This window comes from Mesoplodon bidens (genome assembly GCF_964165515.1).
Source record: "Mesoplodon bidens genome assembly, chromosome: 1".
Classification (NCBI taxonomy): domain Eukaryota; kingdom Metazoa; phylum Chordata; class Mammalia; order Artiodactyla; family Ziphiidae; genus Mesoplodon; species Mesoplodon bidens.
In genome coordinates this window covers 104141306-104167535 of record NC_138176.1, presented here as the reverse complement: position 1 = coordinate 104167535, position 26230 = coordinate 104141306, and the positions used below count along the sequence as shown (strand labels likewise).

Sequence of the window (26230 nt, the reverse complement as noted above, 5' to 3'; positions counted from 1 at the left end):
GCAGGCACAGTCCACGTGCCCACCCGGCCAACTCTGCCCATTCCTGGGGGCTGGCCAGGTGCCTGCTGGCCTGTCCTTAACCTCGACCTGGCACCGGGGGCTCCCAGCTGACCAGGGCTTCCCGAGGGCAGGGCCCAGTGCCCCGCGGCAGCCCCAGTCCCAGCCATGCTGCACGGAGCAGAAGGGAGTGGGTTCCTTCTCATCAGTAACGAATGAACGGAGAATCCCACACGAGGAACACTCCACAAAGAAAAGGCCGCCGGACGCGTTCCACGGTAAATCAAGGGGCAGAACAGTGTCACTGACACGGCCTTTTGTGTACAACTATAAACGCAATTTTAAATAGAAGCACATCGGTATCTGGGGATTTTTTTGTTTTCCCGGAATGAGAATTAACGGTACCTGTGGGGAGAAGATTTAGGGCAGGAGGAGGCCAACCCCGGAGCGGCCAGTGGTTGGTGGGGAGGGGACGGCCACCCTGCTACACACTGAGAAGGGCCAGTTCAAGTACTTCCTGCACCTCCTGAGCCATGAGACACCACGAGACTGTCACTCTCTCTTCCTGATGTAAAGATGCTGAACACATTTAAGGGCGACCACATTTAAAACAAACGCAGCACTCGGACGGGGCGGGGGGAGGTGTGAGTGTTTTTAGCTTCAGTGGGGCGTGATCACGTCCCGTGAGAACCTGGAGGAAGGAGGAAGGAGAAAGACCTTGAAGCCACCAGGACAGAAGCGCAGCGCTCGGAGGAGCTGGGAGTCTCCCTCACGCTCGGCCTCCCCGCCCCAGGCCTCCCCACAGGCGGAGCAGCTCACAGAGGCTGCTTTTTCTTCTTGGTGGTGGCTGGCCGCAGCTCCCCAGGCCCATGGGCAAACGGGCAGCGGTCTGAAGGCAGAACACAGCCGTCAGGGTGATGGGCGAAAAACCAACAGATTCGGGTTTTGAAGGTTTCCGAAAACAGCCTCCGTTTTGCTTCTGGTTCCTTTTCCTTCCGAGGCCTCTCTTCCCTCCAGTCGCGGATGCGAACTCGCCCGTTCAGAACTGAGGGTGGGAACAAGGAGAAAAGACACAGCCGAGGGGTGAACTGCGAGCTGGGCAGGTGGCCGGGCTCTGTGGGGACAGCTGTCCAGGGCCGGGGTGCAGCCACAGGAGACGCAGCCCCCGCAGGCTCGGCGGCAGGAGGGGGCGAGGCGCTGGGATCCCAGGCAGTGGCCCCAACCCCCCACCCGCCCGCGGCCTGCAGTCCCACCTACACATAGGGAGCACGAGGGAGGGGCCGAGGGGAGCAAGGACAGGGTGCAGGCACCTGGGGCTGGGAGCCGGTGCCTGAGGTCCTGCTGGTGACGGGACCCGGGCGTGGCCACTCGTGGGCACCGGCTCGTGGAACAAGGCTAACGACGACCATGAGCGTGGTCCCGACGCGGGCAGGACGTCTGCGTGGCAGCACGGGCCCTCGAGGGCATGCGTCCGCATCAAAAGGACGGAGCGGAGGGAGCAGGGGAGAGGCCCTGTCCAGGCGGGTGGAGATGAGGGGCAGGCTGCGGGGGCCACCAGGGTTACAGGCAGAGCCCCCAGACGTAAACAGGAAGTAGGAGGTAGGGGCACGGCAGCCCTGTCGGCAGGGGCAGGGCGGGAAGCCCTCACAGAGCAGCAGGGGGCTGAAATGCGGCGGAGGGACCTGTGTGGGCGGGGTGGCCGCAGAGCTGGGCGCCTGGAGGACCCCAGGGCGGTGCAGGGGGAGGGCCCAGGGCCGCCCAAATGCCTCCTGAACCGGTGGCCCCAACTCGGCTGAAGCTGTGCTGGGAGCTTCCGCATGGCCGCTTCCTCCCGAGACGCCAACACCCCCACGTGAGACGGGGCCAGAGCAACCAAACCCGTCCTGCTTTTCCCTGGAAGCTATACAGCCACCTGGAGACGGAAAGCCTTGGCAGAAATAAAGGAAGATTACTGAACAAATCTGGCTCCCCAACTTCTAAGGAAACCTTTAAAGTGCGCGTTCAAGCTTGAATTTCGCTTTCAAATTGCCTCGTGTTGCAGCAACACGAGACTGTCTCTGCAGTCTGATGCTTATCGAAAACTGTCCCCTGAAACCAGAGGAAGGAACTGCAGAGGTGCCTCTCCGCACGAGGGACACAACGCAGGGATTCACCCTTGGGGGGGCGGCCGAGAAGCACCTAGGAAGGGCCAGGCTGGCCCTGCTTCCAACGAGGCAGACGCTGCTGAGAGCTCGGCTGTCCTGGCCCAGCAGCTGGGCAGGCAGCCACCGCCTTCCACAGGCGCTCCCACAGCAGCCCCTCCTGGCGCAGCCGGGAACGACACGCCCCAGCCGGGGCAGGGCGGCCGGAGCCCCCCCAGCCATGTGCAAAGGAGCCTGGGGAGCTCGCTGGGGCCAAAGCCAAGTGCAGACCCTCACCCTCCACAGAGGCTGGCCCGTCCATCGCCCCTCAGGGCGGGCTGTCTCGCAGTGGGCCCTCCACTGGACATACCACGTTTCTGGAGCAATCCCTGCAGGGTCGGGGGAAGGGGACCCAGGCAGGATTTGTAGGGCCTGTGGAGCAGGCAGTGACGATGAGGGGTGGCCCTGCAGGGGGCAGGGGCCGGCGAGTCCTGGGGGGGGTGGCCAGGCCGGCTGACAGGCCCCCTCCCCCAGTCTGGGCGGGCCCGTGCCCTCTGCCTGCGGCCCTCCAGCCGGCTGGCAGGCCAGACCAGCAGACTTCCCGATTTTAAGTGAATCACAGGCACAAAACGTGCTCTACGGAGCTCACTTCTCACCCGACGTTTGTGAGCCCATTTCCTCCCCAAAGCGTGAGTCCCTCAGACTTGGTGGACCTACTGTTCAGGCTCCTCCTCTGTCTCTGACCACATATGTCACCTGAGCCAAAGTGTCCTGAGGAAGCGGCTGAGGATTCTTCCAGAATCCCACTAGGGAGGTAAATTTACCGGGACGGTGCGGCGTGCTCAGCAGCACTAGTTCTGGGGTCTCTCTCGACCCGGGGGGCCGGCCCAGCCCCCAGAGACCCTGGGCCAGGGACCGACCTCGCTGAGCTGCGTCCGTGTCCTCAAGGCTGAGCGCGGGCTCCACGCCTGGCCCAGGGCGGTGCCTGCCCTCCCGCGCCCGCCCCGGCGCATGCCCGGCCCACAAGGTGCTCAGGGCAGGCAGAACTGAAGCATCCGAAACTGTTTTCACCTCCTCACTCGAGTAAAACTAACCATGTTAGTTAAAAAAAAAAAAAAAAAAAAAAACTCCTACAGAGATAAGACCCAGCTTTGGTGCTTAGTTTTTGCATGACTGGGTGTAGAATGTTTACTGGAGTTCAATCCCCAAGGCTCCTACTCAGAAGTGTTTCCAAAAATAAACGTGCTCATCGATGCAAACCGCACAGAAAACCAATCGCACACATGCATATTTATGACGGGGGAGAAAAGAGCACTATTTCATGAAACCAACAGAAAAACATGCTGGGAACAGCAGAAAGCAGAGCAGTCCCCTGGGCACAGCAAGTTTCAGTCCACTAAAGCTCCATGCAGTGCAGCCCAGCTGGGTGGGGACTCCCAGCCGCAAGGCCCACGCTCCCCCTGCCTGTCCGCCCACCAGTGGGCTGCCCTCCACACCCCCCAACCCTGGACCCGCCAGCTACACTGCGGGGCTCGCTGCCATAGCAACAGCAGCATTTAGCTGACTGAGGTCAAGCTGAAATGAAAACCAATGTTAGCTCTGGGAGGACAAACCACCAGGCCCCCAAAGGTGCTGCGGGCGTGAACACGTGAGCTCTCGGGTGCACACACACGGGGCGGGTGGTACAGGTGTGTATGCCTCGGGGTGGTGCACACACGGGCAGTGCGCACGGAGCTCTCAGGTGCACGCGTGGAGGTGGGACCACAAGGCAGCAGCGCTCACCTCCCGAGGAGGTGCACAGGCCGAAGAGTGGACAGATGTGCTCCTGCATCTCCGTGCGCGGTCCCTCCACCCACGCCCCCCGTCACGGGGCAACCACCCTGGCGGTAGGAGTACAAAGGTGCGGGGCGGGGGGGGCGACTGGTCCAGATCCCGGGGCTCGGGACAAGGCCTTCAGGCCCAGTGCTGGCCAGCGCCCTCGGGTCAGACTTGTATTCCATGCTGCCACAGTGGCCTCCCCACCTCTGCAAAGGCCCAAGCCCAGCAGGGCCCGTCACCCCTCCCCACACAGACCCCCAAGGCACCTGTCCCAAGGGGCTGGACCCACTGCTCGGAGTGCCCACCCACCCGCCGGGTCCTGGGGATGGGTGGGGACAGGGAGGCTGTCATCTGGGCGTGCAGCCCCCAGCACAGACAGAGGGGGTCAGGCAAGCATGTCCTCCTTGCCGGACACCCCATTCTTCATCCACGCAGGTGCTGAGCCTGATGCACTGGTCTCCGGCCACCTCTCGGGCCGCCGGCACGAGCTCACGGCGCAGCTGGGCCTGCTCCTCGCACTATCACAGCAAGTCAGCGCGCCACTGCCTGTCACAGAGGCCCAGATCCTCCTCACGGCCACAGGGGGCTGCGGCCTGCTAGCCCTACCTGCCCCACCCCTCGTTCAGCAAGGCCCCATCCTGCCACTTCGCACACGCTGTTCCCTCTGCCTGAAGTGCTTTTCCTTGTTCACTTCACCAAGTCCCAGCTCAGATGTCATGTCCGAAGCGAAGCCTTCCTGATGCCTGTCCGAGGTGAGGCCAGGCCTCCCTGGGCGAGAATGTCACCTACGACATTAGGGTGATGCAAGAAGACGCCCACTATTTTTAAAGCCACGCACAGAAGTACTTAGGGGTGACTAGCATGTCCGCTGGGATGTGCTTTAAAATACTTCCACAAAGACAAAGGGGAAAAAGCTTTAAGAAGCAAACACGATGACTTATGGACCCTCTGGCTGATGGGTACACAGAATCTCCTCTGTGTACGCTGGTGAAGGTTAACAGAACTTCTTGGAACCCCAGGTGCCCATGTAAAATCTGCGACGTTTCCCCTCCCTGTCAGGCTGCAAACTCCAGGAGGGCAGGGGCGGCAGTGCCCTGCTCTGCAGAGCTCTGCAGCCTGCATGGAAGAGCACGCAGGCCCCGGGCCCTTCTCCCTCCGCCCACCTGGATCCCAGGGCGCCAGTGTGTGTGGGGAGGGGGGAGTGCAGGCACACGGGCCGGGGTAGGGAGGCCTTCCTCCTCTAGGCCCAGGGCCTGGCTGGGAGCTCAGGATGCTTCCAGTTTGGCAGGCAGCCAGAGGCCAAAGCAAAGCAAGTACTGAAGCTCCACCCAAAAAAGCTCCCCAGCGACAGGAGGCCCTGCCAGCAGCTCTTCCCTCCGTGGGAGGAGGGGGCGTGTCCTGGATGGGGCGGGGCTGGGCCCTGGGGTGCCAGGCAGAGGCTGGCAGCATCAGAGAAGCAGAGGTGCGACCCACATCCTGTCGCGACTTGAGATGCACGTGAGGGGATCTATCCTCTAGCTCTGAAACTCCTCTCAAATAACGTTTATTTCATTAAAAGAAGGGGGGGAAAGGAAGGAGGGCGGTGGTAGAATCTGCACGAGAGCAACTTGTTGCCTCAGGAAGCGTGCAGCCCGTCCTCAGGCGCTGTGAACCGAGGGAGTCCCGGCCCAACCCCTCACCTTGGAACACCTGCGGGTTGTTCCTCAGCAGCGTCTGCAGGCCCCCGCACTCCCGCTTCAGCCTCTGCAGCATCTCCCTGTCCAGCTCCCCAGCCACTTCCGCCAAGGACAGGCTCCCTGTTGAAGACAGGGTTTCCCCCATGTGAGAACTTTAGTTAAACTGAATCCACAGCTTGCTGAACTCTGCAGGCAGAGCCATAGCACCTGAGATGTCAGGCTGCGCGCCCCGTGTCTGACCCCCGAGGACAACCAAGCCTCCCAGACACAGCAAGTCAGCCCTGCCGCGTGGTCCGGCCGCTGCTCGGGGTGGGGACTGCCATTCCATGCGCCAAGCCCGCCTCGCAGCCACCTGGAGCCCCTTCTGAGAGGAGACGGGAAGTCTGGGGGGAAATGAAATCCCGGCCCAGAAGCCTGCCCTCCTCCCCCGACCCCCAGCCTAGAGCCCCACGACGCCGGCTCGCACGTGCAGCCCCACACCGCTGCCTCTCACCCTTCCACATGTGCGTGTCCCGAGCCCACCACCTCCCACCCGGCGTCCCCTCCACCATGCCTGGCAGAGGGTAGACCCCAGCCTGGGATGAGTGCAGTCCTGGGGACAGACCCGCTCACTGACGTTGCGCAGGGCTCAGACACACTGGGGGTCCCGAGCCTGATGCTGGGGCAGGGGTCACTAAGTCCAGCGACCAAGGGCGGAGCGTGCAGCTGCGAGGCTGAGGGTACCCCCCACCCCCGCCGGGGCAGGCTTCTCACGCCGGGCGGGGCAGTGGGAGTACCCGGGCGGGCAGGCCTGAGACCCGATCATCATCGGAGCCACCGCTACCCACCCAAACTGAGCCCAGGAAGAGACTCCGTCTTTGCTCACTATCAGGGCATCCCACCCCAGGCACAAGCCAGCGCTTCCTGGTCAGTCATTCCCAAAGGACCCCGCAGAGGAAAGGACCATCCTGGACATTAAACGTCAGAGTCCATGTTTTCAGAGCCGCCCGCAGGTCCGAGGACCCTGAGCCCTTCGAGGCCCCACTCCGAGCCCTGAGGCAGCGTCCTCCCTCTCCACCTTGGCCCGCCTCTGCAGGGCGCACCGAGGAAGGGGGTGCCGACCCACAGAACTCCCCAGGCACCTGGGCCTTGTCAACGGTTATGCGGATGGTCAGCCCCCTCCACCAGGGCGGCGCTGGCTATGGCCGCCACCGGGTCCCCAGAGAGGCTCTCCCAATCAGATGCTCCCAGGGTCAGGTGATCCCTGGAGGGGGTCAAGCTCGAGGGCACTGCTACATCACACGTACACAAGGGACGGGAGGGGCGTGAGGATGAAGAAAGAGACTCAGCACAGCGCCATCCACGCTGGGGGAGAAGGACCCACTGCTCACCCCTCCCTGGGCCGGCCCACCCACGGGGCCAGCGGGCAGCATCCCCAACAGGCTGAAGGTGGGGCCTCCATCTCCTCCAGTGACCCCAAAACTCAGAGGGCGAGCGCCTGGCTGCTGAGGAAGCCCTATAGCACCCTCGGGCGGCAGCCCACCAACAAGCTCCTTCCCTCAGCCCATCTGCACACTCCTAATGACTTGACAAAAATGATGAAGACTCCTCTTGACATTTAATTAAAAATGACCATACAGGGACGTCCCTGGTGGTCCAGTGGTTAAGACTCCACGCTCCCAGTGCAGGGGGCCCAGGTTTGATCCCTGGTCAGGGAACTAGATCCACATGCATGCCACAACTAAGAGCCCACTTGCTGCAACTACAGATCCTGCACGGAAGATCCTGCAGGTGGGTAACTAAGACCCAGTGGGGCCAAATAAATATTTAAAAAATAAAAATAAATAAAAATTAAAATGACCACACAGGGGCTTCCCTGGTGGCGCAGTGGTTGAGAGTCCGCCTGCCGATGCAGGGGACACAGGTTCTTGCCCTGGTCCGGGAAGATCCCACATCCCGTGGAGCAGCTGGGCCCATGATCCATGGCCACTGAGCCTGCGCGTCCAGAGCCTGTGCTCCGCAACGGGCGAGACCACAACAGTGAGAGGCCCGCGTACAGCAAAAAAAAAAAAAGAAAAAAAAAAAAATGACCACACAGTTTTAAGTTGGTTCTGAGAACAGCGTCACTGCCTGAAACCCAGCTAGTACCCAGGGTGGTCATTACCTCCTCGATTCCAGGCCTTCACACTCCTGCTCTGAGAACTTGTCGTGTTTAACTGCTTTCCGCCCAACAACAAATTCGCCACTTGCAAAACCACTCGGTCAATAAAATCTCGAGGGAGGGCGGCACAGTTCCTCACACGCTCGGCTTTTTCTCTGGGGTGAAATCCAGACAGCCAGAGTCCTTCAGCGGGGGACTCGGGTGTGTGCCTGGCCCCGGCATCCAGGGCTCCACGCCCCTCGGGGCCATCGGCACCACCGGCGGTGGCCCCGGGTGGAGGCGGGGCAGGGACCTGGCCAGGTGGGCTCACAGGGCCGCCCCGCCTGCTGTTAATGTAGCGGGTTCTCCGCTCATCAACAGAATCTTCTTCAGCGGGCGGGTATGTTCTGGATTTCCCAATGAGACACACCTGCACGTGAAAAGAGCACAGGAAGTACTTTAGCAGGTTCCAATAGCACCTCAACGTTCTCCAGGGAACTCTCTTGTCCTGGAGAATAAATTCCATGAAAGTCTTCGACACCTATCATGAAAGGAATCCTTATTTTAAAAACTCATACCAACCAATGACTTAACATACTATCAGCAAAAGCCCACAGGAAGCTTCATTCCACAGCGCCTAACAAACACGACAGACCAAGGTCACCTTTACTGAGCCAACCAGCCGCAGCCCACTGCACCCCTCTTCCGCCCCACACACAGAAGACCCTGATGGTAACCCTGCAGAGCTCTCAAGGGGCAGCGCTGCCAGAGCGAGGAGAGCACGTGTGCACCTAGCAGAGCACTTGGCATGGTGGGGATGTCCAGTTCACGCTGTCCCCTTCCCCATTCGCACGTCCAGACGAAGGTTGCCCTCAGGAGCCCCGGGGAGAGCCAGGCCCTGTCCGGCGACGCTGCAGTGGGTACAGCATCTCTGGACGTCCTCTCTGGGCCCGAACCCGATGAAGGCGAATCTGGTTGCCTCAGAGCCACCCCTCACTGCTCTCCAGCTGTGCCACCTGCTAAATGTGTGATCTTGGGCAGGTGACAACTTCTGTGTGCGTGGAATGAGAAGGCGTGGCATGTAATCAGTCCTCAATTAACAGCTGCTGTGTGTGGCCACCCGCACTTGCATCTGACCCCTGAACCTTCCAGTTATAGGAAAACTGAGGTTCGGAGAGATTAAGCAATGCTCCACAGTCTCCAGCAACCAGTAACGGAACAGCAAATGCAAACATCAAGACTGTAGGATCCTCGTACCTACATGACCCAAACTCTAGCAGAATTCCATTCCAACCTCAGAAGACTGACTTGCCAAAATAGAGGACATTTAAGAGAATGACATGAAGGCTCTAAAGGTGAGCCCTAAAGGACATTTCCAAAACGATTTTGAGCAGTGACAGCAATGATGTACCTGAAGTCGACAGAGGGGCCCAGCGCAGGCAGGTGAGCCCGAGTGAGGGCCCAGCACCGGCCGGCGAGCTGCTCCTCCCTAGTTGGCAGTGAGGACACGGGCAGGGAGTGTCTGTCATGTGCCCCCAAAGGCACTGCCAGGAAGTGGCAGAGCCGAGTCAGGCTCAAACCTTCGATCTTTTTCCCCACTGTCACGCAATCAAGCTGAGATCAGCCGACAGGTTTTTGTGTTTAGTTTTTCACAAAAAGCACTGACGGCCATAGAGTCTCATGAAAGAAAGTTAACAGAGATGAATAAAACCAACGTCAATGGTTCCCCTGACTCTCTCAGTAGTTCAAGCCCCCTGCGTGGGAAGCAGGTCGGCCCCGACCACCTGGCAGGGTCACAGGCAGTGCAAGGGTCAATTTCTACCTGGAAAAACTCATTTCAAGTAAATCTGAATTGAGTCTTTTAATGAGGAAATGTGAAATCATTTTGAACTTCTGAAGCAATTTCAGCCAGTAATTTGGGACCCTAAGACAGAAGTTAGAGCGTTCAGCCCCAGGCAGCACTACAGCCAGAAACCTGTAGAGAAGCCAAGCTGACACCCACTCTGGGAGGGTCCCCGAGGGGCAGTCACAGTTTCTGGAAAAGGGATGAACACCTGCTGAGGGTTCCTGCAGAGCTGCCACAGGGCTGGAGGAGGAAGTGCCAGAACGCCTGCAAAGCAGGGGACTGCAGGCACAGAACAAGCCTCTGGACCCGCCAGTGACAGGGATGTTGGGATCAACAAGGGCACCTCTGGGACAGTCACACCTGCAATCATCCCAGTGTCGTCTACGGTTCTGTGACAAGGACGGCCCCAAGCTTTCCATCTAAACACCTCGATGTCGCCTGCCGAGGACAGCCCAGGTGACCAGGACGCACCCTCTTGGTGGAAGGAATCCTAAGACAATCCTCCTCCACGTGGAAGCCACAGGCCAAGCCCACCTCGGTGATGAAATCCAGGTACCCTCGGTACTGGGTCTGCTTGCTCTGCCTCCGCTGGTATTTCCCCACGAAGTCAAAGAAGCAGCAGGGCAGGACGAAGAAGCGGCAGTTGTAGGAAGACCTTCAAAGACAATGAGCGACACGGAAACCCAAGGTCTTAAAGAGATTCAATAAAGAAAATTCCTCGGAAAGTCACACGGCAATAGGGTGCCAGGGCAAAATGCAAACGACGTGCTACTGGCTAATTTTGTTTTTTATATAAAAAGAAGAATTATAGCCTTCCCCAATTTAATTTCTAGAAACAATGCTGTGATAGAATGTGGGCTTTTTCAGGGGTGAAGATACAAGTCTTAACCACAGTGTAACTTAGTTTCCTTATTAAAAAAAAAAGTAAACCTGGCAGCTATAGAATACACTATGTGCATTTATAATAGCTATTTTATATATTGTAGTGTCAACATTTTTAAATTAAATGTTTTACATTCACATGTGGTGGGGAGTCTTGTCACTAAGGTGTGTGTAACATAGAGTCCAGTTGGTTTTCTCCTAACTAGACTGCACTTGTTTTTCATACATAGTAAAATGCTTTGCGCATTATAAAAAAAAATAGCATCTTTTCAATAAAATATGAATCTAATTACTTTTATTAAAAATATTTTTTTCTATTGCAATTATGATCATCAACTATAATCTAAAACTTTCTGAAGTACTTGGGAGATTTCAGCTGTTGGATAGGAAATTTCAGAGGTAAGCACAAAAAAGATTATGATTTGCTCCTTGACCTATATTATTCTAAAACAGTCCAAAAGAATGGCCCTGGAAGGTATTATGCTTAGTGAAATGAAGTCAGACAGAGAGAGACAAATACTGTACATTATCACTTGTATGCTGAATCTAAAAAATAAAACAAACGAATGAAAATAACCAAAAAGAAACAGACTCACAGATATAGAGAATGACTTAGTGGTCACCAGTGGGGAGAGGGGAGTGGGGAGGGGCGAGGCAGGGGTAGAGGATTAAGAGGTACAAACTACTATGTATAACATAAAGAAGCTACAAGGATATGCTGTACAGCACAGGGAACACAGGAAATATTTTATGATAACTACAAATAGAGTACAACCAAAAAAAGTTTTAATCACTACGTTGTACACCTGAAACTATATAATATTGTAAATCAACTGTACCTAAAAGAAAAGAGGGGAGGGCATTAAAAAAATAAATAAATAGAATAGTCCAAAAGAACCTTGGATAAAAGAGACTTGGCAATGAAATATGAAAGGGCAGCAAGGTAATGTGCATCTTAAAGAAGTCTGACCGAGGCAGAGAGCCCAAAATTGAGACAAACATTTCAGCAGAGGGTCTTTCCTCTGAAAGACAAACCCTCCTGTTATCAGGAAAAACACATCTTTCAATACTGGATATAAACACTGTGGAAGTAATCACAACGAAAATATAATGTGAACATGTGAACCACATACATAATTTTATATTTTCTAGTATCCGTATCTTCAATAGCAAAATAAAACAGGTGGAATTTATTTTAAATTTAACCCAATATATCCAACAGATTATCATCTCATCAATCTGGACCAGCCACGTTTCAAGTACGCGATAGCCACAAGCAGCCAGTGGCTACGGTTCTGGACAGCGAGGTTTAGGCAACAAAACATCCCCAGCCACCACTGTGCTAACACCGCCACCTACTCACCTGGCCGCAATCACAGGTACCCATGGCGTTAGTTCATCGGAATGGTTTCCGATTAACCAATCGACGTCCGGGAAGAGGGTCTTATCATTTGGTGTGATTGCACTTTCCTAAAAGAAAGACACAGAACAAGACTAAGCGTCTAGAAAATAAAATCAGAGCACGGAGGGAAATAACAAACGCAACCACCCCTGCAGAACCGCAGCTGTTCCTGGCCGGTCTCAGGCGCTCTGAGGTCTTTGCGGGTCTTCATCTGCAAAAGGAGGAAGCTGGGCCAGTAGTGAGGAAGTGTGTGCCCAGCCCGGCCGGATAAGCCAACAACACTTCTGGATGCTCATCTCCTTTTGATATTAAAAATAGCCTTTTTACATAAATATAAGAGCAGCTAAAGGAGACAGGGGACATGTGAACCATTTTACTTTTGGCAGGAGGAGGGGCAAGAAACAGCCTGCAGAGGGGTGAGCGGAAAGCTGGGAGGTCTGAGGCTGACTTGACATAGACCCTGATACACTTACACAACCCGCGGAATGAGCACATCTATGAAAAGAGAAAATATAGGAAGAATTTACAGAAGTGTGCACCAGCCTTTGCTATTACACTATTATCTTTTATGAACTCTCAGACAGCAAGTTTTTACCCACTGAACAGGCATGTTCACCAGAGTGATAGTTTCTGTAGTTAAACTGGGAACAGCTTGCTTTGAAGATTTAAGAACTTTAAGTGAACACCTTATCCTTTCTGCTAATCAGCAGGCCGTCACTAATTATCAAAGTCAACAGTCTCAATGGTGAAGATGTCAGTTTGAACTGGAGACTGTACAGCCGAAACTAACACAACACTGCAAATTAACTATACTTCAATGTAAAACAAAGGGTTAAAAAAAAAAACTGGAAAGAGAGACAAAAGAGACTATAACCACACAAAATCCTCTAATTTTAGAATTGAAGAATGAACCCCCACGGCAAGTAAGCGGACGTGTTAGTTCTTGGTCAGAACAAACGGGGAAGACGTGATGTTAACCCTCACTTTTCAAGGCCACGGGAGTGTTTTGCAAAGCTGACGGATACAAAAATTGAATTTAAATTCATCTTTTTGGTTCCTGAATAAGCATATGTGCTTCTATTTTCACATATATTAAAATGCTGAAAACAGTATTTCAGTGAAATACTGAAAATGGTCTATGCGTAATTCAAAAGTAGGCAAACTTTTGATACTATCAAGAACAAACTTTTGATACTATTTATTCTTTCTTCCCACCCGTTCTACATTTAAATTTGCCTGCCTCATTAAATGGTCTATATTTACAAAAACAAATTACGCTTAGTAATTATCATAATCACATTTACAGTTTTCTTTCCAACAACATGCTCGACAACAAAGCTCTACCTGTCTCAGAAAAAGTTTGGGGATTGTGAATACAGGACATGGCAATATTCCTGTTCCCTACAGAGCTTCACAAACAAGACGAGGACACTCTGTGCCCATTCACAATGCTGTTATCAAAAGCATGTGCTTTTCTTAACAGTCTCTTGCTTACAATCAAATGAGGTTTTTGAAATAAAGAAAAGTTGTATCCCATGCTCGGCCTTCGAATGCCCAGACCGTGCCTATTCGTGGAAATCAGCCATTTACTAGGTAACGCACAAGCCCCAAGCCCTTGCCAACAAAGGCAGGCTCGCTCCTGGTCACGTTCTTCTAGAGCAGAGGTGTCCCCGAAGCGCGGCCAGCCTCCACCCTCACGTTTAACCGGAACACGCGGGACTCTTCCTCCAGCTCGGCGACCAGAGGTCCAGGTGTAACGAGAAAAAAATCCACAAGAGGTGAGACACAGCACTCCTACTAGCAGGCCTTCACTGAGTGATGGGGTGGGGTTTCCCCCACTCCACAGGGAACCTCGAATAAAGAACTAGAATCTTCTACCTGTTCTCCAAGGGGCACATTGTGCCAGCCAGCTCTTCCTTGGGGTCATGATTTAAACAGAGCCTATTCAACTGCTGTGTGAACTTTTTACCCAAAGAAATTATTTTGCTTTTTCTCCTGGGACACAGGGGATTTTGGAATCAACCACGTTATTCCCTTAGCTTTGATCATCAGCCTCATCGAAATTGAGGCCAATTTTATTACCTGTGTAAGGACACGTGGTCTGTACATGTAGCTGCAGGCGTCCCCTAGTCCTTCATCTGGTTTACCACCATTCCTCAAACCCGAGTTTTAAAATGTTCTAATTTATTGTAATGTATGAATATACAAGCAAATGTAAACCCTTGTAGCATAAAGCAAAGTATAAATATATAACGAGAAACTGAGCAAATAAAAAGCTGTCGGGCAGCTGCAACAAACTTCCCTTCCTCCAATGTTTTTATATTTTGCAATAATATTCTCGACTTTAATAGAAAGGCAAAGAGAAAATATCCAAATTAAGTCTTGAAACTTTCGTTTTCTTTTCACAGATGAAATGATATACCCGAGATCTGCTTGGAAACCACGGCTGGGCTGATGCTGTGGTCAGGGAGGGGGAGGAATGAGACAAAAGAATCGCTGAGGCGGACGATGAGTTGCTGGGGTTTGGCACGCGTGTCTCTCCACTTTGGTATATTCCTGACATTCTCCACAATGAAAAGCAAATGCTCTTTTCATTTCTCCGGTCAGCATCCCACCCTCGGGCAGATGAGACGCCGCGTCCCGGTCACCCCCGTGCGTCTTCACTCGGGGACGGGGTCTAGAGGCGGTGCGGGCAGCTGTACAGCAGAGGCCCCACAGCGCCCCAGGGCCAAGGGTGCAGCCCCACCGCCGCGCTCCCCCACCGTTTTGGAGTCCTGGGCTCTTAGAGACCAATGCCGGGAAATGCTAGAGCCCTGACCTGCCGCGGGGTGCTGCAGAGGAGACCCCCATCTCTGATCGCTCGGAGCTGCTCTGGACCACGGCGGGGTGGACGGGGCTCCCTACAGCCCCGCGGTCACGACTGAGGCCAGGCGTGCTGTCCGTCTCCGCTGGACGGCTGCGCATGTGTGGCCCGGTCTGGCCGCTCCACTGCACTCCCCTCCTCTGACTCCTCGCCAGCTCGCCGTCTTGCTGGAGGCCACTCCTGGCCACGCTGCTCACAGAGCAGGACCGCCCACGGTGCCCCCGCCCCAGCCCGGACCTGGCAGGGTGGGCACTCACTGCCTAGTGGAGGTCTGAACGTGCGGCCTGTCCCAGGCACCAGAGGAGATGCAGAGGAGAGGTTGTCCTCCGCCCCCACCCCTCAGGCGGCCGAGAGCCCCCTCGGGCACCCACAGGAGGTGCAAAGGGCCTGCGGCAAACCTGGGGGAGAAGACACGTCTCCGGCTCCAGCATCCCTCCTTCAGTTTAACCAGAAGGCTGTGGAGGTCTAAAGCTTCATCCGCTTGTACAGTCTCAGAGCACTGAGACGAATGTGGACTGCTGTGGTTATGAGCATCTCTGACTGGCCTGTACACAGAGACACCCCTTAAAACAACCGCGCTGAGGTCAAGGGAAGGGACGGAGCCAGTACCTCTAAGTGCGTCTCTGGTCCGTACATGTCCCAAACTTTTCGTCTTCGGACATCAATCCCTCTGCCTGGATGCTGAAACGAGGAATTTCAGGAATAAAAGGTTCAGGTCAGTACACCATAATAAATTAGCAAGAACAAATCAAACTCTGCAGGTATCACCCCCTGCATGAAGTGCAGGAGACCCTCAGCTCCTCGGCTGCTGAGAACAGACACTCGTGTCCCGCGGGGCACAGACGGAACCTGTGCTGCCGAGGCTTCACGAAGGGGAAACAGAGCCAAGGCGTGGGAACACCTCCACGGCCACACGCAGCCCCGGGAAATACGCCTGCCCGGAAAGGGAGCCGGCTCCTCTGAGCTGGTCAAGTTCAGCTCTCGGGCTCACCTTCTCTTCCAGCCCCCAGACGAGCCTCGTCCTCAGGGTTGTTCTCACCCAGAGCACCCTGACCACACGCAGCTCTCCCGGGGCCCCAACCCCATGCCTCCACCCACTGGCTCCTAGTCACCACCAGATGTGCTAACACCCCCCAGACAACCCCTGTTCACAGGGGTCACAACTACAGCCTCACTCTTTTACAAAGCACCTCAGAAAGCCCCGTCTAACAACCCCATTCCAAAGTCCCACAGGTGAGGACAAATGTGTCTGTCCATTAAGGCAGAATGCTACGGTCACAAGAAAACCAGCCTTTGGGTCACCACGACTGGGCTTCAATCCCCACTGTCACTCTTGAGCACAAAGCTCACTGGGCCAGGTGACGGTGCTGCTGCACCCAGTGCACTGGCTTCGCCGGACGCCGCGAGACTCCGGGGGAAAGCTGACGCTTGCGAGTCTTGAACTGCTGCCAGGGCCAGGGCTGTCCTCAGCTCTCAATGCCTCTGCTTCACAATCCAGAAAATGGGTGCAAGACTGACTATCACAGTTTTACTTATGTATGTGTACCAATACAATATATGGGTGCCTCACTGTCCTCTGAGCTAGAATCTAAGCTTCTCTAGGGCAGAACCCACCTTATCCTTTATTCCCCTCCCTGTGCCTTGAAATGGTGGGTTTTCCAAAGAAAATACTGACAACAAAAACATCAGAGCTGGGCTTCCCTGGTGGTGCAGTAGTTGAGAGTCCGCCTGCCAATGCAGGGGACACGGGATCGTGCCCCGGCCCGGGAAGATCCCACATGCTGCGGAGCGGCTGGGCCCGTGAGCCATGGCCGCTGAGCCTGCGCATCCGGAGCCTGTGCTCCGCAACGGGAGAGGCCACAACAGTGAGAGAGGCCCGCGTACAGCAAAAAAAAAAAAGAAAAAAAAAATCAGAGCTGCTGAAAGTGTGCTGTTCCATAGGCCGAGTGTCTGAGAATCCTATTCTAGTCTAACGAGACTGCTGTCTTTGGTCCTGTTTACAAGCTGCCCGCTCCACAGAGTTCGCCACCAGCCACTATGCCGACAGCCAGGCCGCCTCTGAATCCAGATCGGACCAGCAGAGAAAGACCTCGTGCTGGGCCTGAAGACGCTCTAGCAAAGATACGAGAAACGGCCCCAAGCATGCTTTACCCCTTCGCTGCTCAGGATGTGGACCAGGAGGCCGTTCCCACAACCGAGGTCGACAAAGGACTGCCTGGCTGTCTCTCCCCGCTCAGCTCTCTCTTCTTCCCATAGAACCTAAGTAAACAGAAAAAAAAAAAAAACCAAAGTCAGTTTGTGATTCACCCTACCCCAGAGTAATTCAGACACAACCCCACATGGAACGACAGATACTCTCCCACAACAGGAGGAGCGGCCTCCTCTGAGGCCCTGGGCCTCCACGCAGGTGATGCCCGGGTGAGCAGAGCGCGGCGGGACCGGCCCACGGCCCTGGCCGGATGCTGCGCGGGCATCAAAGCCCTCTTCTTCCACCCAGACTCCAAATTCGCGTGGCCACCTCTGGGCAAGAGCCGTACAGATTACTGTTAGTTCCTTCAGGCGTCCTCTCAATCCTTCAAGTTTTGTATACTTTGAGAAGCAATGTTATTTCGAAGACTAAGAGAATTACGGTTGAAAGGAAACTACAAGGTATCTCCTCTAAACATCTCATAGATGAGAAAATCAAGACTGTGAAGTTAAAGGCTTGCCCAGATCCAGGTGGCCAGCAAGGCAGCCGAGAAGGGCTAGAACTAGAAACACCGAACACGAGGACTGGTAGGCAGGGGCTTCTCAGATGGGCCCCGATGGCAGCCCCTAAACGCAGCCAACATCTCCGCGTTCCGTGTTGACTACTGATTAGGAAAGCGCTACTTCAGTTCAATTCCTGAGGTTACATTTCACAATTCAGACTCGTTCTACATACATGCAAAAGCATCATGCAAAGTTAAAAAAAAGAATCACTTGTGTAACCAACCTTGGCCAACAGAACTGTAAAAGCCCTGAGCTACCTGAGCAACCTCCCACCCTCGCACCGAAACTCAGGCCGCACAGCCTTACCAGCAGGTAGGCAGCGAGAGCCACGTCTTCATACACGAACTTCTCAGGGTCAGTGACTTCAGGCCACACCTACAACATTTTCAAGGGCATGTGTAAATTTTCAGCGCATCTGTGTGTAACAGGACACATTGAGACCAATGGAGTCTGAAGCAAGACTGGAATAAAGACATTGTCTGTAAGACATTTAGGTGGGGCCACTGGGCATCAGAGGAAAACGCTGAGCTATGCTACCCTCATCACTTATCTAGACAAGTATGACAGACAAGGAAATGAGGGGCGGGCGGGGATCGAGGAAGCAAAGGCACAGGGGTCAGGAGGTCAGCGCTCCACCCTCTGGTCTGTCAGTGAGTTGCTGTCACTTGTCAGGAGTGTCACTCAGCTGTTTTGTCCCCGTCTCCCTACCTGTAAAGCAGGGATAAAGACTCTGACTTAATTACCATGCAGGATGACCATCAGGTACTATGAAACTAGAAAATACCGGCTGTGCAAGCGTGAGGCCTCATTATTAAAATCAGTGACGTGCAGAACGGGAGTTTGGCAGATGAGAAAAAAGCCAACGGCCAATATTAAACGTTCAGATTTCTGTTTCCAGTCTAGTGGATTAGACAGTTTGGACGAACCATCTCACCAAGGACAATTTTAAAAGCTGGAAGAATAAAGAAGTCCCTTCTTAAAGGTACTAAACAGTAAGATAATGAAGGACCACTAGGCCAGGACCTGGGAGAGAAGGGGAAGCCAGCCGAGGTCAGCCAGCTGCAGCAGGAATGGGTGGTTACTGTTTCATGCCTGAGACCCTGGGGGATGCTCTGCTACACAGCAAGAGGGGACCGATACAAAACTACATGGCAATGATGAACTGTGGTTACTTCTAGGAGAAGGGAGGGAGATACGAACAGGAAGAGTACAAAGTAGGTTCAACTCTGTTAGCAAGGCGCCTCGGAGATATTGCGGGTTCAGTTCCAGACACCCCAACAAAGTAAATATTGCAGTAAGGTGAGTCACACAGATTTTTTGGTTTTCCAGTGCATATAAAAGTTCCGTTTACACTATAGAGTAGTCTATTAAGTGTGCAATAGCATTGTGTCTAAAAAAAACAATGGACGTACTTTAATTAAAAAATACTTTATTGCTGGGAATTCCCTGGCAGTCCAGTGGTTACGACTCAGCACTTTCACAGCAGAGAGCGTGGGTTCAATCCCTGGTTGGGGACTTAAGATCCCATAAGCCGCCTGGCACAGCCAAAAAATAAAACACTTGATTGCTAAAGAATGCCAACCATCATCTGAGTCTTCAGTGAGTTATAGTAGTAACATCAAAGGTCACTGATCACGGGTCACCATGACAAATATAATAATAATGAAAAAGTTTGAAATATTGTGCAAATTACCAAAATGTGACACAGAGATACGAAGAGAGCAAACGCTGTTGGAAAACGGTGCCAACAGACCTACTCCGTGCAGGGCTGTTACAAACCTTCAATTCATAAAAAATACAGTATTTGGGCTTCCCTGGTAGCACAGTGGTTGAGAGTCTGCCTGCCGATGCAGGGGACGTGGGTTCGTGCCCCGGTCCGGGAGGATCCCACATGCCGCGGAGCGGCTGGACCCGTGAGCCATGGCCACTGAGCCTGCGCATCCAGAGCCTGTGCTCCGCAACGGGAGAGGCCACAACAGTGAGAGGCCCGCGTACCGCAAAAAAAAACACCAATATTTGCAAAGCACAATAAATGGAGATATGCTTGTGATACTTTATTTCTTAAGCTGGGTGTGAATACACAGATGTTTGTTGTTACCTTCTTTTTACACCTTCAAGTTAAGGACGTTTTACAAAATTGGTCTCCTTTTTGGAAGTATATGCTTTTGTACTTTAATTTTTCATATATTTTCTTCAAATACCTTTATGTTTATACTAAAAAATTATGGTAATTTAGTATTTAAATATTCAATTATTTTAAATTAAATTATTTTCCTTTTGTTCTCTTGAAAAAAAATAGTAATGTGCCAAAACAAAACAAAACAAAAAAACCAAATCCTTTTCCACAGTGTAACTGCCAATGTTTTTATGGTCTGCATCCCTAACTATGTCAAAGTACAGGCTGCAATGTGGGGCCTTAGGTGGGTATGTTTTGACTTAATGTCTGCATCTGTAGCACACAGGCGAAACAACGTCACCTGGAGCAGCTTGGTACATCGCCTCGTTTCAATGGGGGTGGGGGAGGTCACAGACGTCTTTGCCCAGAATTACCTTGACCATGTCTTTATACTTCTCTTTAAGCACGTGGTGAGCCTTGCTGTACTTCATGATGGAAATGAGGGACAGGGTCCTTTTGAACCCACTCTGCCTGCTCGCCACACACCACCTGGCCAATGTGGCCAGCAACTCTTCTCCAAGCCAGGTGGGTTTGGGATACACAATACCATCTGAATGCCATCTTTCTGGACAGAAAATTAAAACAGATATGAACCTTTGAAAATAAGAGAAATATGAATAAGCAGAGCTGGTTTCAATTCTTATTTTTAAACTATACATTTCTTTGCCAAAAGAAGAGAGAAATTAAGACAGCTACGATGACAAAATATTGTACCCCAAACACAAGACAATCTGGAACTAGTTACAGAATTTTCATCCTACAGAGAAAAACACATTTAAAAAGCAGAAAGAATTCCTCCTCTCTTGCAAACGTTGTTAAAAATGCATTTACACATCTTACGAAGCCCATCAGAAGGATGGCAAACGACAAAGCTCCTCTCACCTCCTTCATGCACTTCATCCACTTCATGCACTGATTAGCTAGATTCTAAAACATTTATGGATTTCTTTAACTTTTCTAGGTTTTATACATTTCACACGTGCTACCCAGATGTAGAACGCTGGTCCCACTGAGTATTTCCCATCCAGAAAGCTGAGTGCTCAGTCACCAAGCTGAGGATACATACACAGTCCCTGTGGCTCCCAGTCCCTCTAGGTAACTGTGTGTCCTCTGCCACCAGAGTGCAGAGGCCGCAGCCCTGTCTGTTCTGTTCGCTGCTCGACCCCGGCCCCAGCAGTGCCTAATCACGGCAGGCGCTCGCTGTCTGGGCGCTGAGTAAACGCGCAACCCGCGGGCCCAGGTCATGACAACACATCCACCGAGGCTGCGACCCAGGCAGTGCGATGAAGGGGAGAAGCATCAAGTTTGCTGGCGCACAGAAAAGGAGGTGGCGTTCAGTGGGGGTCCCTAAGAAGGAGCAGAAGCACAGGCGGCTGGGTGAGGGGGCGGAGCTGGAGGCAGGCGCGGGGCAGGGGCAAGGGCAAGGGGTCGCCGGTCTGGTGAGAGTTAGACTGTCAGGCTTTTGCCACCAGGCACATCAAAGGGACACAGCTCACTCCCATAAGTAACAGGTGCCAAGTGTCCACTGAGAAACACGCCCCAAGATGCTCCCCTTTCCCATCCCTTCCCTTCGGAAGCTATCCTGCTGGGGCTGATGGCCTTGGGCCTTTCCTCTGCTCTTCCTGGGCCCCACGCTCTTTCCCAGGTGTTCCCGGGGTCCTCACGGCTACCCCCTCACCCGCTCAGGCCTCAGGGGCCTCTCCCACCCACCCTGGTACGATGCGCACAGCGCTGCCTTTGCCAATGAAGGGACGGGGAAGAGGCCTGAGCCACCTCTTACTTCTCTGCCCGGCACTCAGCACCACCAGGCATTAGAGTGTTCATCTGTCTCTCTCGGGCCTTGCTGACCCCCAGGTGCCCAGCGCAAGCACATGGTGGGCACACCGAAGTCCTGCTGAAGCCAAGCACAGACCAGGAGTGCCACATCCCACGGCAGCAGCCACCAAACATCCGTTTAACTCGTGTTCTGCTGAGAAGGCCACAGATCTGGCCCCAAGGTGTGGCCAGTTCCCAATGCAATGCAGGTGACAGTTGCCCAGCAGGGCAACGACAGGAGATGTCAGCCAGGAAAGATGGGGAGTAGCCACCCGGACACTCGGAAGCTCGTGGAGAACAGGGGCTGGGATTCCACCGCATCAACCACACTGAGCACCTGCCGCGGCCGGGCTTCCCCAACCAGGCGAGGGGACAGCAGCCTCCAGCGCTCACCCCGCAGCTCCGCATCGGCACCCCCTGGGTGACCCACACGGGCACACCCGGCTTTCCCACGGGGTCTGCCCTCACTCTCCAGGGGAGAGGAAAGGGCCTCGGGGCAAGGCCCCTTGGGGAGCATTTAACAACTGGCAAGAGGCTTCACTCCGGCAGACCCTGAGTACTCCACCCAGCGTGTAAGCCTACAACAGGTCCCTGGGAAGCCCGGCCCAGCCCCCTCCTGGGGGGCTCAAAAATGATTAAACCCATTTCAGAGATGAGAAGACTGAGGGCCACAGAGGCAATGTACCCAAGCTCAATGGTGGGGAAACCCAGGTCTATGTGACTCCAAAACCAAGCTCTTCCCAATGTACCCCTCAGCTCTCTATGAAACCGTGTGCAAAGCTCATCCCCAAGGTTGTCTTGAAAGAATAGACCCATGTGGCTCTCAGGAAAACATCAGCAGAAGAATAGCGAGTGATTTAACCTTCTCTGACTTCTTCATTTAGAAAATACCAAATGGAAGTAAATCAAATTTCACACTTTCCAGACAGGCCCAAACACCATGTGGAATTAAGGGAACGCATGAAACTGCTGCTTTTATAATAAACATCACAGAATAACCCCCTACGTGTGAGACCACGTGAGCCTCAGTGGACAATATAAAAGAAGGTTCCACTTACTACCCATTACCAAGGTGTAAGAAATAACAAAATAACGAATGGACTGTGTTTATTTGAATTTGGTGCTAGAACCAGGTGCTACTAACCATCAAGGCTACACAGAATGTAGGGGCCCTCCAGCCAGGCTATGACCACCCAGGAGCCAACAGGAACAAGGATGCGTGAGGGAAACGCCAACTAGAAAGCGCATTCCCACAAACCCGCACTGCCTGAGAGAGAGTCCCTGCTGCTGCTTGGTGACCGGAATCTTACAGCTGCCTAAAGAAACCACTGACTGGGGACTTCCCTGCTGGCGCAGTGCTTAAGAATCCGCCTGCCAATGCAGGGGACACAGATTCGAGCCCTGGTCCAGAAGATCCCACATGCCACAGAGCAACTAAGCCCGTGCGCCACAACTACTGAGCCTGCGCTCTAGAGCCCGCGAGCTACAGCTACTGAAGCCCGTGCGCCTAGAGCCCGTGCTCTGCAAAAGAAGCCACCGCAATGGGAAGACTGCACACCGCAACGAAGAGTAGCCCCCGCTCGCCGCAACTAGAGAGAGCTCGTGCGCAGCAACCAAGACCCGATGCAGCCCCCCAAAAATAAATAATTAATTAATTTAAAAAAAAATCATTGATTTAAAGCATCAATCTTTGAGAGAAAGGAATAAGTTATTCAGTCCTTACCATTCTCCTTTGCTATGACTGAGCTGAATTTGATACACGTTGCTCGTCTTAACCTTTAAATTCCCTTCATTGTCTTCTTCCAAAGGTAAAAAAGTTACAGTTCCATTGAAGACATCTGGGGAAAAAAAGATAGGGATAATCGATTAGAAGTGCTTAGTTCAGAGTCTCATCAAAAGTGGTCTTAAAAAAACAGTACTGAATCCACCGTGCCTTCAACCCCCAGGGCTTTTCCCCACTTAATTTACATCAGCGAATGTCCTGGCCACGGCCGCATCTCCGAGCCTGCACCGCGCCACACAGAGTAGCCTTGTTCAAAGAGCTGAGCGTGGTCCTGAAAGGGCCCCCCCGTGGAGGAGCGATGCTCACAAAGAGGAAGAGGACAGGCTTAGCCCACCCTGCTCTTCTGTGAAGCCCATGTGAGAATGCAGACATCCACGTCTGAAGGCCTCGTGGGCACTGATGCGCTCATCCCCTCAGGCCAGAAGAGGTGAGGTGTAAAAGGTGATAAAAGCTGGAAGGGCTCCTAAACTAGTCTGGGCAGCAGGGTCAGAGAGCGCCTCCTGGAGGAGGGGACACCTGCAAAGAGTCTTACAGGGGCACAGAGGCCTGCAGTATTGGGGGGGCGAGGGGGTACGCACCCACCAGTAATTCAGCATCACTGCTTGTGGTGGATAGAACAGCCTCCAGAGACACCCACACCCTGATACCCAGAACCTGTGACCACACGGAGTTGTTGCATGGCAAAAAGGGGCTCTACAGATGTGAAGAGGGTTATGGACCTTGGAAGAGAGAGAGGGTATCCTGGATTCCACAGGTGGGCCCAGTCTAGCCACGTGAGCCCTGAAAAGCTGAGAACCGTCTCCAGCTAGAGGCAGAAAAGATGCAGCAGCAGGGGAAGTCAATGAGGCTCTGAGCATGAGACAAATTCAGCACGGGTGCGGCTCTGAGATGTAGGGAGGCCTCTACGAGCTGCCCCAGGAGCTAGCCTTTTCCCTTACCCCTTTACCTAGTAAATTCCGCTTTACCACTCATGGTCCAGCGCTCCTTCACCATCTTCCCCAAGCCTTCCAGACACCACCCCAATCCACAACCCCACCCTCTGTACTAAGGATTCACATTTCTACGTGTCCCCTCCAAAAACAATGAAAAATCTACAACCTCCCTGGGGTATGGCAAGGAAACTGGCAGACTAGGTGCCTTTACTGCCTTTTCATTTACTGGCTGGTTTTTAATCTAACTGCAGCCTCTGCGAAAGATCCTCCTCGGGACCAAACTCTAGGCAGGCTCCTGTGAGGCCTGTCTCAATTAGGGTTCAACCTTGGCCTATGAAGACCTGAACAAACACTGTCACAGTTCCCAACAGCTCAAGGCCACATCCCTAGCATGACCCTAGGCCCCCTTAAAGTGCCCACCTAAAAAAACTCAAGGTTGAGAGAAGAACAGACTGTTCCAGCCCACACCTGAACAAGAGCCCCTGTGACCGCCTCTGTGGGAGGGGAGGACCTAACATCCACAGGCACCAGTCAGCAAACCCATATGGGTGTCACAGGCACCGATCCCCCACCTTTCCTGCTTCTGGTTAATTTTTCACCTCCCTGACTCTGCCGCCCCATCCTCTTCCTTCATTCTCCCTGTAGAAAGCCCACTCACCTCTGCACAAATCGCAGTGGAGTTCAGTTCACGCTGGACCCTTCTCCCTACTGTGATACTGCATTACCAATTAAAACCTATCCTTGCCACTTTCACTAGTGTCCGGTTCTATGTATCTCTGACACCTGCCACTATCAGAAATACTCTTACCTCGCACGACTATTTCTCTCCTCGGAGCACTAAGCGGGCAATGCGCGTTCGTTTTCGAGATGACGGTTCTGAGAATCACGTCGAGCTCGTGCTGAGCCTCTAGCTGCGATTCCGCCCCGGAGCGGGTGAGGAAGGCTAGCATCTCTCGATTGCCGCTGGCGAGGCTCCGGGAGAAATCGTCCCAGAGAGAACCCAGGTCCGAGGCGGGGAAGTCGCCCTCCCCGGCTCCAGCCTTCCCGGGCTGCCCAGGGGCCCCAGAGAGCAGAGGAGCTTTGGCTGCTTCCCGCTGGTCCTCCCCTTGCTGGCGCCGGCCCTGGGACTCCTGGGGGCCCTGCTCGGGGCCTGCGCTCGGCCGAGGGCCCGGCGCCCCCTCGGGGAAACGCTGGCCGTGTCCCGGCCCGTCCTTGGGCCCGCATCCCGCCGGGGCCCGCTCCTCCCGCTCGGGGCCTGAGCTCGGCCGGGGGCCGGAATGCTCGACCCGGGGCAAGGAGGCGCTCCGCCGGGCCTCTAGGCGAACGCCATACAGCCGCTTGTTGGCCACCTGCGGCCTCTCCACCCACACGGCCACCGCCGCCCAGAAGCCCGCAGGGAGCAGCAAATCCGGGTGGCGAACAGCAACCCTCCCCAGCTCCGCCATGTTCTGTCTCCGCCGAGAGCCTCGGCAGCGCGCCGGGATAACGCACGTTACGGCGCGGCGTGTTTGCGTCATGGGGGCGGGACGCCGCGGCCGGAAGTGAAAGGGAAGAAGACGGACCCCCTGCCTTTCCTGCTTTGGATTCATTAGCATTATTCGACTGGGGAGTTCGGGGCTGAGGAATTTTTTTTTTTAATTTTATTTTGTTTTATACAGCAGGTTCTTATTAGTTATCCATTTTATACATATTAGTGTATACATGTCAATCCCAATCTCCCAATTCATCACACCACCAGCTCCACGCCCCGCCGCTTTCCCCCCTTGGTGTCCTTACGTTTGTTCTCTACATCTGTGTCTCAATTTCTGCCCTGCAAACCGGTTCATCTGTACCATTTTTCTAGGTTCCACATATATGCGTTAATATACGATATTTGTTTTTCTCTTTCTGACTTACTTCATTCTGGGGGCTGAGGAATTTAACCTTTGCTTTATTCTGCGGGGAAACATCCAAGGGTGTCGGTGCTGGATAGTAACATGACAAGAGCTGAGTTTTGGAGAATTCTGGAGGTGGTGTATTTATGGAATCATAAAGGTCAATCCTGCATCCG

At 53.7% G+C, this 26230-nt stretch overlaps 1 protein-coding gene across 2 annotated transcripts; it reads right to left on the bottom strand.

The window, feature by feature from the left end:
* Positions 1 to 559: 559 nt before the first annotated feature.
* On the bottom strand, positions 560 to 25643 carry TRMT44 (tRNA methyltransferase 44 homolog). Of its 2 annotated transcripts, none has more exons than XM_081226821.1 (12): positions 24989 to 25643; positions 23189 to 23303; positions 20025 to 20244; positions 17781 to 17849; positions 16875 to 16982; positions 15333 to 15404; positions 11822 to 11928; positions 10048 to 10231; positions 7755 to 8160; positions 5615 to 5731; positions 817 to 1042; positions 560 to 688 (listed from the first exon to the last, which is right to left on the bottom strand). In XM_081226821.1, exons 1-12 carry the CDS (start codon positions 25623 to 25625, stop codon positions 658 to 660), a joined length of 2292 nt encoding a protein of 763 aa, XP_081082947.1. In that variant the 5' UTR covers positions 25626 to 25643; the 3' UTR covers positions 560 to 657. The 2 variants fall into 2 exon arrangements, with proteins under 2 accessions (XP_081082947.1, XP_081082948.1); XM_081226822.1 differs by having other exon boundaries at positions 10111 to 10231.
* Positions 25644 to 26230: the final 587 nt, after the last annotated feature.